General features: G+C 59.7%; 1 protein-coding gene across 2 annotated transcripts; it reads right to left on the bottom strand.

Moving 5' to 3' along the window:
• Positions 1 to 1,129: 1,129 nt before the first annotated feature.
• Positions 1,130 to 11,134, bottom strand: MISP (mitotic spindle positioning). Of its 2 annotated transcripts, none has more exons than XM_059919023.1 (5): positions 11,089 to 11,134; positions 5,683 to 7,457; positions 4,993 to 5,123; positions 3,857 to 3,895; positions 1,130 to 3,285 (listed from the first exon to the last, which is right to left on the bottom strand). In XM_059919023.1, the coding sequence occupies exons 2-5, from the start codon at positions 7,409 to 7,411 to the stop codon at positions 3,196 to 3,198; spliced, it is 1,989 nt and encodes a 662-aa protein (XP_059775006.1). In that variant the 5' UTR covers positions 7,412 to 7,457; positions 11,089 to 11,134; the 3' UTR covers positions 1,130 to 3,195. The 2 variants fall into 2 exon arrangements, with proteins under 2 accessions (XP_059775006.1, XP_059775007.1); XM_059919024.1 differs by having other exon boundaries at positions 5,683 to 7,462; positions 11,089 to 11,114.
• Positions 11,135 to 11,537: the final 403 nt, after the last annotated feature.

Consider the following 11,537-nt stretch of genomic DNA (forward strand, 5'->3'; position numbering starts at 1 on the left):
CCAAATATTGCACGGGATATACTTATCCTGGAAAAGTCATTCATCGTTGGCCTGATTTTCAAATGGAACTGGGTGTCTGAATGTTATCTCCCATCCCTCCCCCTGCCACCCTGGCCGATAGACGTGCGGGTCGGTGTTCCCTCAGACCAGGCAGCACCTCCATAGCTGACCACAGGATCGTGAGCTCGTAGCAGCTGCTGTTGGAGCAGTGAGGGCTGGGATGGTTGTCACACAGCAGAAGCTGACGGATACGCATGGGGAGTGAGCACCAGAGCCCGGAGTGGCAGCCCGGCTCCTGGATCCTGATCCCCACGTGGTCCCGCAGGAGTTAATTAAATAAGAGCGATGCTGCCAGAGAAGGTGAAAAACGCTGAGAGCGAGGAAGGGTTCTGGCTTTTCAGTTGGAAACTCGGCTTGTGTTTCAGCCTTTCTAATGGCCTTCGAGAAAACTCCCTCCCTCCCCGGATCATATACCCCAAGCTGGGAGGAAACCAGGAAAGACTGAGCGGCCGTGGGACCCGCAGACCCAGGCTCTGTCTCCACTTCGGCCCCCATCCTGACAGACCCTCCCTCCCTTGGGAATTGCGCTAAGAATTCATTTAAACCTCTCGCCCAGAGCCTTGTGGGACGGCAGCCTGGCAGGTGGATAGAATTCTCTCTTCGTTCCTTAAGGGCAGAGGCCGGTGAGAAGAATTAAACGAAAAGTGAATCATCAAAACAAGACCTTCCCACCAGCCTCATCGAATCAAGAATTTCAAGGACACTGCACTTTTCAGGACACTCCTCATGTTTTTAAGCCAGTAAGTGGATAGTTCCTGGATTGTTCCCAAGGGCCTTCTGAGGTCTTCAAGCAAGAGAATACTTTTCTCTCTCTTTTTTCAAAAACTTGTGGTAAAATACACAGAACATAAAATTCACCATCTTAACCATTTGTAAGCGCACAGCTCAGTGGCATTAAGCACATTCACGCTGTGCAACCATCCCCACCATCATCTCCAGAACTTTCTCATCTTCCCAAACTGAAGCTCTGTCCCCATGAAACCCTGACTCCCCACCCCTCCCCCGGCCCCTGGCCCCCACCATCTACTTCCTGTCTCTGTGGATTTGACTCCCCCAGGGCCCCCCTGTGAGTGGAACCACACACTGTGTGTCCTTCTGTGTCTGGTCAGCAGAATAACGGCCCCATGACGTCCCCATCCTGGTCCCGGGAACTGCAGATGTGTCATGGGGCAGAGGAGACTTTGCAGGTGGGATTGAGTTAAGACCCCTGAGATGGGGAGGACCCTGGATTCCCCGGGGGGCCCAGTGTCATCACAAGGTCCTTATAAGAGGGAGGCGGGAGGGTCAGAGGCAGAGAGAGACGGGAGAGGCTGCGCTGCTGGCTGTGAGGATGCAGGAGGGGCCGCGAGCCAGGGATGCGGCGCCTCTAGAAGCTGGAAAAGGCGGGAACCGCTGCTCCCCTGGAGCCTCCGGAAGGACCGGCCCTGCCCACGCCTGGATTTAGCCCCGTGAGACCCGAGTCGGACTCCTCACCTCCAGGACTGTCAGAGAACCAATCTGTGCTGGTTTAAGCCCCCTGTTCATGATGACTTATTCCAGTCACCCCAGGAGACTCACATTCTCAGAGCAGGGGGACCAGGGGGACCGGCCCATGGACACCAGGGTGAGGATGTGGTGGGACATGGGGGAGGACCCGGCGAGACTCAGGCAGGTTGTATCTAAAGCCCCAAAACTGCTTTCCTGAAGGGCAGGGGCCCACATTTGGTTCCTGGGGCTGGAACAGAACTGCTGGAACCCCAGAGAAGAGCTGACCTTGGCCACCAAGGGGCACACCGCCGGGCCCAGGCGCTCCCCCTGAGGACAGATGCCCTCCTTCCTCAGATGGCCTGTTCTGCCCGACGCAGCCCCCCTCGACCTCAGCTACCCCTGCCCCAGGCGCCCTTGGGGACCCGCAGCCTCAGCTATTTCAGGCCACACAGCCTCCCTGGCCCGCGTGGGCCGCTTTCAAGATGCAGCTCTTAGAATAGCTGTGGCTGTTTTCCCTGCGGCGGCTGCAGGGGAAGGAGCTGTAAGGAGGGAAGGGGCCGGGGGCAGCAGGAGGGGACAGGCCCTGCCGGCTGGGTGTCACCAGTTGCTCCTAGCCTCTGGAGGCCCAGGCTGGTGGGAGGAGGGGGCTGCCGTCGGGGTCATTCTGGGGTCAAGGCTAGGGGTCCCATCACCATCCCCACGGGTTGGGGGGAAACAGAGGCAGGGCAGGTGGAGGGGCCCCTTGGCCACACAGAGGGGCAGCAGAGCCAGGTTTGAGTCTGCTGCCTATGGCCTTGCCCAGAATGATCTTCTCTGCGGGGGTTGTGCCCCTGGTACACACGCAGAGCCTAACTAAAGACCCCTCCAACTGCCCCTGAAGCCAGAAGGGCTGGCGACTCAGCAAGTGCTTAATAAGTGCTCTGAGCATGACTGATGGGGCCACGTGGGAGAACTGAGACGGTCACTCGCTCACTGAACAAGCACTGCTTGAGCACCTTCTGTATGCCACACTCAGGGATGTGGGGGACAGCCTGGATGGGGCAGGGGCAGAGGCAGGAAGCAGCAGCCCTGGGGGCAGTGACATCACCCAGAGAAGTGAAGCAGGCAGAGGGGGAGGGAGAGGTTCAGGGTGGCCACCCACACCAGGCGGAGGGCGGGCCCGCAGCTGCTTTATTTCATGGGGGGACAGAAGGACCCCCTTCAGAACCCAAATCGAGCCCTTTTCTCTGCCTGGGGCTGGCCCTCAGACTGGAGGTTTCCCAGGGCTGGAGCAAGGGCAGGTCTCCCCTGTTAGATTGGGATGTCCCAGAGGAAGGAGCCGAGCGTCTCCCCTCTCAGACTAGCGGGAACAATTACATCTGGAGGTGGGGGAGCTGGTCTCCTTCCTCCCTGGACCCAAGAGCGTTTGGCAACATCATAGGAACAGAAGGAGTCATCCCCAGCTTTAGACCCAGAAAGCACAACGATTTCTGCAGGAAAATAAAAGCGGAAAAGAAAACCCTCAAGCCCAAAAGTGCATCCACCCTTGGGCTTGGCAGCATGAGATTTGTGGTTCTCGGATCTGGATTTAAACAGGAACCTATGTCCTAACGCGAGGGCTCAGGACGGTCCGCTGTTCCCACGGGGCCACGGCAGGGCAGGGCAGGGGGTGGGCGCCTGGCCCCAGGCTCAATCCTCATCCTCGCTGGTGTGGATCCGGGCCTCCCAGCGCTCCACCATGGCGTTCTTGTGGCGGGTTACCCGTGTGGCCTCCAAGACCTGCAAGAGGAGGCACGAAGTCCCCATCAGGGTCCTGACGCCCCCAAAACAGCTCCCCTCACTGCTAACGCATAGGAGAGGCCTAGAGCAGGGGTAAAGCAGGACCATCCCCTCCTCTGTTCCAGACCCTCTACTCCTAGTAATAGTGCCAAGGAATGTGTTAACACATGCTGAGCTCCACAGTAGGGAAATGCCCGGGTCTGGCATTTTGGACTCAGCTCAAAGAGGGTCACAAATGTATTCCACAAATCCACTGAGGTAGCTGGCCTTCTACACATCTCAGATGAACCCCTCCCTCAAAGAAAATGCCCCTGTCTCGGGCCAAGTCAGCCCCAAAGCCATATGGTAAAGAGGCGGCACATGGAACCTCTTTCCACAATCTATGCCCATGACAGGCATCAAAAGCAGCTCACAGAAAAATCCACCTCAGGCAGGCACTATCAATCAAGAAGATATCCAGGGAGGTCCCCACACCCAGAAGAAAGGCTTCTGACGGCCCTGATACAATAGGGCAGGGGGCACAAATGTGGGAGGGAAAGGCTCAGGTCCTCGCCCCCAGGAGCACACTCACCTCCGAGTTGACATGGTCCGAGGGGTTGATGCCGGCATACTACAAGAAAGGAACATATGTCAGCCCCCAGGGCCCTGTAGCCCTGCCCACCCCAGAGCACCCCTGGACTCAATGCACGGCCCCCTCAGTCACCACTGGGGGCAGAAGAGAAGGTCTTCTCTGCCCACCGTGGTCCCCCCAAGTGCCCCTCAATCACCCCAGACTCAAAGCCATCCACCATGCTTTCCCTCATGCTGTTCTCCTCAGTGAAGCCTTGGTCCATCATTTGCAACTGTTTTCTCTTTGTGAACGTCATCGTAATAAAGACAGTTGACATTTATGGAGCTCTTGCCGTGGCCAGGCCCTGCTCTGAGGTTGGAAGGGGGCTGTTCTTATTATCATGCTCATTTTACAGAGGAGGAGACTGAGAGTCAGAGAGGAGTAGGGTCTTGCCCATCACACAGCTGGCAAGCAGCAGGGCTGGGACTTGAACCCAGGTCCTTGGGCTCTACTCTGCCCCAAACCTCCAGGCCAGTCTGTGAGCACCAGATTGGCGAGGCTGGAGTTGGTGTTATTCTCCATGGTGTCAACAATACCCGCCCAGGGATGAGAGGGCCTCATGGTTATGAATGTGGGGTTTGGAGTCAGGCTTGGGTTCAAGTCCTGGCTTGGGAGCTCAGACTGTATGACCCTGGGCATAGGAGACTACAGCTTTCTCCAAAAAATGGGCCACAAAACATCCCTCCAGGGTGTTAAAAGCACAGTGCGTGCAGAGCTCTGAGACATCCCTCATGAGGTGTGGATAATAATCAGAAATAACAATGATGGTAATAAACTCATGAAAATAATAAGGATGATTTTGATAGATTGCCACAGCTCTCCTCCTCCAAGCAGAGCTGGCTCTCAGCCTTTGGCTCAGGGGGACAACCTCATGGTGGGGACCCTGCTTATGTGGCCCAGACATGAAGAGAGGCCCAGTTTACCCATTGTGCACCACACGTGTGGGGGACACAGGGGCACAGTCACTGGCAGGGCAGTGAGGGAGGCAGGTGTCAAACCCAGGTCACACCTGAGCCTTGCCTGACCTTCCCTGGCCCTAAGGGGGAGTGTCAGACCTTGGCCAGGCCTCCAAGTGCATGGCAGGGCTCGAGACTCACCCACTGCTCATTCTTCTTTCTCTGCCTGGGAGCATCCTCAGCTGACGCCTCTGCCGTCCACACCAGGCCCGAGTGCAGGTGGATGGGGGTGAAAAACTGTGACTCAGACACCGAGTAGCTGCCCGTGATGCCTGGGGTGGGGGAGGAAGGAAAGGGCATCAGGGAGGAGCCCAGAGTTTCCTGAGGGCAGAAAATTTGTCAGACCCCAGCCCAAGAGACACAGAGTCTGGCTAAGAGGCTGGACCAGTTAAGGAGATGCGTGAATGGACAGACAGAGCAGACAGCAGGTTGCAAAAACTGATAGACAGATTGACCAAAATAGCGAGTCAGGAGAAACTGGATCCACAGATGAGCTGACCAGACAAGGAGAAAAACATTAAAAGTCACACGGGGCGTATTTTGCATTGACAAAAAGGAGCAACTGACCAAGAGGCTAGGACATCTGTAAACCTTTATGCACCTAACAACAAAGTGTCCAAACGCCTAAAGCAAAGAACCCAAGGCAAAGTTATTTCTCCAAAAGCTACTGCTTAAGCAGACAGACCAGCCACCCGGGGTAGTAGACAAAGTCCCCCAGATGTCCCCCCACCCCTAGCCTCTCCTGGCATCCTCATACCCCTCATGCCACCCTCCTCTGCTCCAACCTTTGAGACTCTGAGCAAAGAAGCCCTTCCCAGGACCCTGCCTCACCAGATGCGCGGGAGGAGCTCCTGGAGTCTTGGTCACAGCACTCGTCCGGCGGCGGGGAGAAGACCTCGGGGTACAGAGCGCTCCGCCGCTCCTCAGCCACCTCCCGCTCCCGCCGCAGGACACTCTCCACCTCCCTCTCCAGCAGCTCTGATGACTGGGACTTCTGTAGCCTCAGTGCCGGGGCCCCAGCCACCTCCCAGCCCCAAACTCGGGGGGCCTCAGCTTTCTCAGGCTCTTCCGGGACCCCGAACCTCAGGGGACGCAGGCTGAAGTACTCCCATCGCACGACACCCCTGTTGGCGCGCAGGGGTCCCCGGGGAGGCTCTTGCTTTGTGCTTGATGGTTTTGCAGAGGATCCCGAGGGATGCCTCTGGGACCCCGTGGCCTCTGGAGAGCCCGCAGGCCTGGCCTCATCTGCGGAGAGACCGCTGGGCTTGCGGTAGGTGTGGGAGGCTGGGGGTTCTCCCGGGGGCATCCGGGGGCTCAGGTATGGCTGGTAGGCATCAGGTGGGATGCGGTTCACCTTCCTCACCTCTGGTGTGGGGCTGGCTGCGCTGGCATCTGGGGTCGGGCTGAGGATGGAGTCTGAGCTGTGGACTCTGCTGAGAACGGGCCGGGGGTCTTCAGAGAACCAGTCGGATATGGACACCCGGCCCACCTGCAGGCCCTCCCGCCGGTGGTCCTCCTCACGCTGCGACTCCTGAGCAATGTCCCGCTGCACATAGAGCGATGGGCGCCCCCTGTGCGGCCGCGGGGCTGCGGCCAGGCTCACCTTGCTCAGCAGCGGCCTGGCCGGGATCTCCAGCAGCTCCTGGTGGCTGGCCACCCGTCGCAGCCCCCTCTGCTCCCGGAGCTCTGCCTCCCGCTTCTGGGCTAGCCGGATCTCCCGCTCAATGGGCGTCTCCTTGGCGGGTTCCGGGGACCCCTCCTGGGACCAGGAACCAGGGTCGTCCAAGGCTTGGGCACCAGAGCTGGCGGGCAAACCGTGGACCCTCTTCTCTTCCGTGACCACTTCCTTCGCCTCAGGCTTGACTGGGACGACATACCCATTGACCAGGGGTGGCCCGTTCAGGGCCTGGGAGGCCTGGCTGGCCCCGGGTGGGGGGTCCCGAGGAACCCCCGCACGGGCGTGGGCCACCCCGGGTGGGGGGTCCCGAGGAACCCCCGCACGGGCGTGGGCCACCCCGGCTGGAGGGTTCGTCTGCTCCAGGCTCATGAACTGCCGCCTGGCTGTCAGGAAGTCGATCTGCTCCGTGTCGATCATGTTCTCCTCCGGGGGCGTGGACTGCGGTCGGCCGGGGCTCCCGGGCTCCCCGTGGTCAGGGGTGCCATGGAGCATGGCCACCGTGCCGCTCTTCCTGACCGCCTGGTCCTGAATGACCACCCGGCGCTCCCACTCCAGGTCACGTGGCCACCAGGGCGGGGTGTCCCTGGCCTCCAGATGGTAGGCCTTCACTTCCTCCTCCTCATCGTCCTCCGGGCAGGGCAGCCGTGGGGCCAGCTGGCCGGGGAAGACACGCAGGCTGAGGGATGTCCCCGTCTGCGCCGTTTCCAGAGAGGTCTTGTGGTCAGCAGGCCATGCCAGTGGCTCATCCTGGCCCCAGTCGCTGGCCACGGACCCCACGCCCACCAGCTCAAACGTGTAGCTGGTGTCGCCTTTCAAGGCCATGCCGGCCACACGGGGTGAGTGAGGGATGCTGAAGATGGGGTATCTGGTTACTCGGTCCATGTTCTGGGGGTCTCTGCCCAGCAGAGGATCCCAGGGTGTAGACGATCTGGGCTCACGGAGGGAAGAGAAAGACATGTCAGTCACCAGGTCAGAGCACTTGGGGGGGAAGTGCAATCCCACTCCCTTCAAGGGCAAAGTCCTGGCCAAGTGGCCTGTGTGACTGGTTCAGGGAAGGGTAGGTGACCCAGCCCTGCCAATCAGAACGTTCCACCCTTTGGCCTCTGTGATTGCTTCAGGGATGGACATGTGACCCAACCTGGCCAATGATGTGAAATCCTGGGACTTTGTAATTAATGTGGAAAATTGGACCCTCTTCCTGCTGGGCATATTAGGCTGGCTGGATGAGGCTGAGAGCTGTTGGGGGGCCATATGTGTCCTCTTGTGTATGCACCTTGCTTAAGAGCACCCCCAATCCCAACACAGCATCCTAAAAACATTGAGCTCCTGGATCCAGCCACACCTGAATCCCTGTACTGACCCAACAACTCGGCCCCTGTGTGTCTAACATTTGCAGGCACCCCTCCCACCTCCTCTGCCGGACACTGCACACCCTGCCGGGTGAGCCTCCCACCCAGTTCACCGCTTCCAGACCCAGGGCCACCCCTGGACAGCCTCTCTCCCAGGGCACACACACCCTGAGCTTCCTTCTGTGATTTTTTCCATCTGACATTTACAGATGAGCCCAGTGGGCCTGCCCATCTCTGGGGTATGTCAAGTGGGGAAACTGAGACCCAGAGAGAGGTGGTAATGGGCAGACTCCCACATCTTGGTTCTCTCCCCTGCACCTGTCCAGCAGGACACCTTGTCCCATCCCAGACAATCCTCCTCCTCAGCACCATAAAACCAGGCTGGGCTAAGGAGCGCCTTGGACCTTGTCCTGCTGGGCTGGGCGACACCCTGACCCAGTGCTCCAGGGGGCCCAGCCCCCCTCCCAAGAGTCCCAGCTCCCTCTGAGCACAGCTCCAGGAGCCGTCGTGAAGGCCCGGCACCTGCTCTCACACCTCTGTGACTCCTGGCATCCTCACACCCTTCCCAGGGCTCTCAAGACCGCCATCCGGCCTCAGGCCAAACCCCCAAACTCTGCAGGCACCAGACCCCAAGGTCGACCCTCTTCCTCCTCTCTCTGCCAGAAGGACCCTTATTTCGGCTTCTCCACAGCCTCCTTAGCTACAGCCTACAGGACACCTCCTCCAGGGAGCCCCCCCAGATTGTCCCCACCCTCAGAACCTGTGGCCTGATCATCCTTTGTGTACCCAGCCCGGCACAGTGTGGCGCCACCTTTTTACAGCTGAGGAAAGGAAGACAGGCTGTCCTCAACTCCTCAAGCAACCATGGTCCCTGGCCTTGGCCCCCTGGTGCCACCAGAGCTATTGGGTCCATTGCTGCATTTTTACACCAACTTGCTTGTAAAAGCTAAACATGGTTTTAAAAAGAAAAATGCAGACCCTCCCTGAACTGGAAAAGGGGCATCAAGCACATAAAATCGATCGTGGGGAACCATGTTACACCTAACTCAGTATCACGCCATCTTTCAAATATTGAAACTATAATTAAGAAAAAACAATATTAAAAAACAAGCAGGCTTGGGTAATAAATCCCAGCCAAGCGGGCTGAGCCTCTGTCCCAATGACGAAAGTGGCTGGGGGTGCACATGTCTTTGAAGGGAGAAGGTTGTATTTAAGGCCTGTCACCTCCCACCTGAAGCCATCAGCCAGGACCCTCTCTCCCTCCCAGTGGTCCAGGTGAGCATATCCTCCCGCAGCCCAGAGTCTGGTACACAGCAAGTACACAGCGGCTGACTCTCACTCTGGGTGCTCAGGGCCCAGGGTTCGGGCTCATTCTAGCCCAGACCCGGCTGCCCCTCCGGGCCACCCCTCCAGCCCCAGCCCACCCTGGACAGCAGGTCTGGTCCCCGCGCCCTGCAGCTCCCCTCGGAGGGCAGGTGTGGCAGGACTGACGCAGAACCATTTGCCCAGTGCGTGGCCAGAGGCTCACCCAGCAGGATTTATAAGCCACATTCCGGGAAGAAGAACCGCACGCCCAGAGGGTGTCAAGTCTCCCGGTGGGTGGGGCAGTGTGGGGGACTGCTCCTTCCTCAGCCCATTCCTTCTGGGTGATTCACTGAGGTCAGTGAGGTGGGGTCCCCCTCGCCTGCGTCCTTGGGCAGGTCTCCCTTCCGACCTCAGTGCCCACACCTGGGCAGTAGGTAGAGTCCAGAGCACGCAGCTGCCACCACGAAGGATTGCCACGCAGACCCGGCACCCTGTCCCTGGTATACAGTAGGCGCTCGATAAATGCTTTCACGGCAGTGGCTGATGTTATTATTTATACCCTGGATCCACCACTGATCTCAAAGTGACCTTGGGGCAGGCATTCCCTCTCCAAAAGCCTCAGTCTCCCTGTCTGTAAAGTGGGATGTTGCTGACCCCACCACCGGGTGTGGGGAGGAGCAAGGAGGCCTGAGTGGGTGCCTGGCGCAGAGAAACCCTCGGGGAGAAACGCCCTCTTGGAGGCCTCGTGGACCCTGTGCAAATGAGTAGTAATAGAGCTCAGAGCCTCCCAGCTCCTGGTGGGGCTCCTCGTAATTGGGCATCTCACACCGGCAGTTTTTTTGCCTCTCATAAGAGCCTGTGACGAGGGGACCATTCTTGTCCCCAACATATAGCAGAGGGAACCGAGGCCCAGAGAGGGGTCACATCAGGGAGTGACAGAGCAACAGGTTCTGAAGCCAGGTAGTCGCCACCGACTTCCCTCCAGGAAGCCCTCCTGGATGGCTCCTCCCCAGCCCCAACTCTGTACCCTGTTGATACCAAAACCGAAACTGGGTTTATGGTCCCTGGTGCCACACACCTGCTTCCTCATCACCGCAACTGGCCTCCCGCCCTGGGGCAAAGGCCTGCTGGAGGGGCCTGGGGCTCAGACAGGGCAGGCCACACAGCAGGGATGGCCTCCTGGACTTCTTCCATCACTCGGGGCTACAGTCTCCGGGACCCTGGCTGGCAGAGCCCCAACCCCTGGACACACCTGGACACTGGGCCAAGTCTCTGAACCGGCCCAACAGGATCCCAGCTGCCCTCCCAGAGGCTGGACACCTCCCCACGCTGACTGCCCCACCCCCATCCTATGAGCCCCCTCCTGTGAGCCCTCCGATCCCACGGGAGGGTTGTAGGCTGCTCAAGGCCTCCCCAAGCAGGGCTCTGGCTGGTGCTAAGCGTCTCCCCAGAAACCTCCAGAATTCCCAGAACCAGTGGGGGGCCCTGTGCCTCTGGCCCTGGGGGTGCCGATCAGGCCCCTCACTTAGAGGGTCAGGGCTCAAGGCCCCTTGGATTTGGGGTCCTGAAGCCCAGGGTGGAGACTGGGGACCTGGCAAGGTTCAGGGATGGGCCTCTGCTCTCCTGGGCGGGGGCAGCGTGGGAAGGGCACAGACCTGGCCCCAGAGCCAGCCAGCGGGTACAGAGCGAGAGGAGGCCCCCGCCAGCCCCTGGGACCCCACTGAGTCCGGAGGGGGCTGAGGGTGGGGCTGGGGGCTCCCTCCCTGTACCCTGAAGGCCCCGCCGGTGAGCAGATGGTGCCGCTGGCACACAAACCCCCATGCCAAAAGCAGAGCCCACCCCACTCAGGACCCCCGCCCGCCCAAGCCTTGCGTCCATCCGACCCCTCCATTTCCCCAGACTCACCTCTCGGCTCTCAGCCCCAGCAGCCTCCAAGCCTGGCTCTGACTCTGTGGACGGCACAGGGGCCTCCCAGCCCCGCCCTGCCCCAGGTTGCCAGGGGACAGAGCCCCGCCCTGTGAAGCAGGTGCACCCCCTCCTCCCAGGCCCCACCTGGGCTCAAGAAACAAAGTCCAGAGGAGGAGAAAGACGACACCACAGAGTAGAGGGCAGGCACCACGCCCACGGTGCACGGCCCCTCGGCCCCCAGGGGCCCCCAGCCCACAAAGTTGCAGCCAGAACTCACCCAGAAACCTTCCAGCTGCCGTCTGGCTTTCCCATCACCTCTCAGCATAGCTCAGAGAGGGGCTGTCCCTTGCCCGGGGTCACATGACTGGTCCACGAACCAGCTGCTGTTTCTCAGAGGGGGGGGGGTTCAAGTCCAAACCCCCACTGTGCCACCTGGCTTAACCCAC

This window comes from Balaenoptera ricei, chromosome 3, assembly GCF_028023285.1.
Source record: "Balaenoptera ricei isolate mBalRic1 chromosome 3, mBalRic1.hap2, whole genome shotgun sequence".
NCBI lineage: Eukaryota > Metazoa > Chordata > Mammalia > Artiodactyla > Balaenopteridae > Balaenoptera > Balaenoptera ricei.

What these genes read in the sequence shown, in the direction of transcription:
- MISP (XM_059919023.1), bottom strand. Translation starts at nt 7,411, where the DNA reads ATGGACCGAGTAACCAGATACCCCATCTTCAGCATCCCTCACTCACCC. An exon ending in GAAAGAAGAATGAGCAGTGG is followed by an intron (nt 3,896 to 4,992) that starts GTGAGTCTCGAG and finishes CCTTTCTTGTAG; the next exon opens with TATGCCGGCATCAACCCCTC. An exon ending in CGGACCATGTCAACTCGGAG is followed by an intron (nt 3,286 to 3,856) that starts GTGAGTGTGCTC and finishes CTCCTCTTGCAG; the next exon opens with GTCTTGGAGGCCACACGGGT.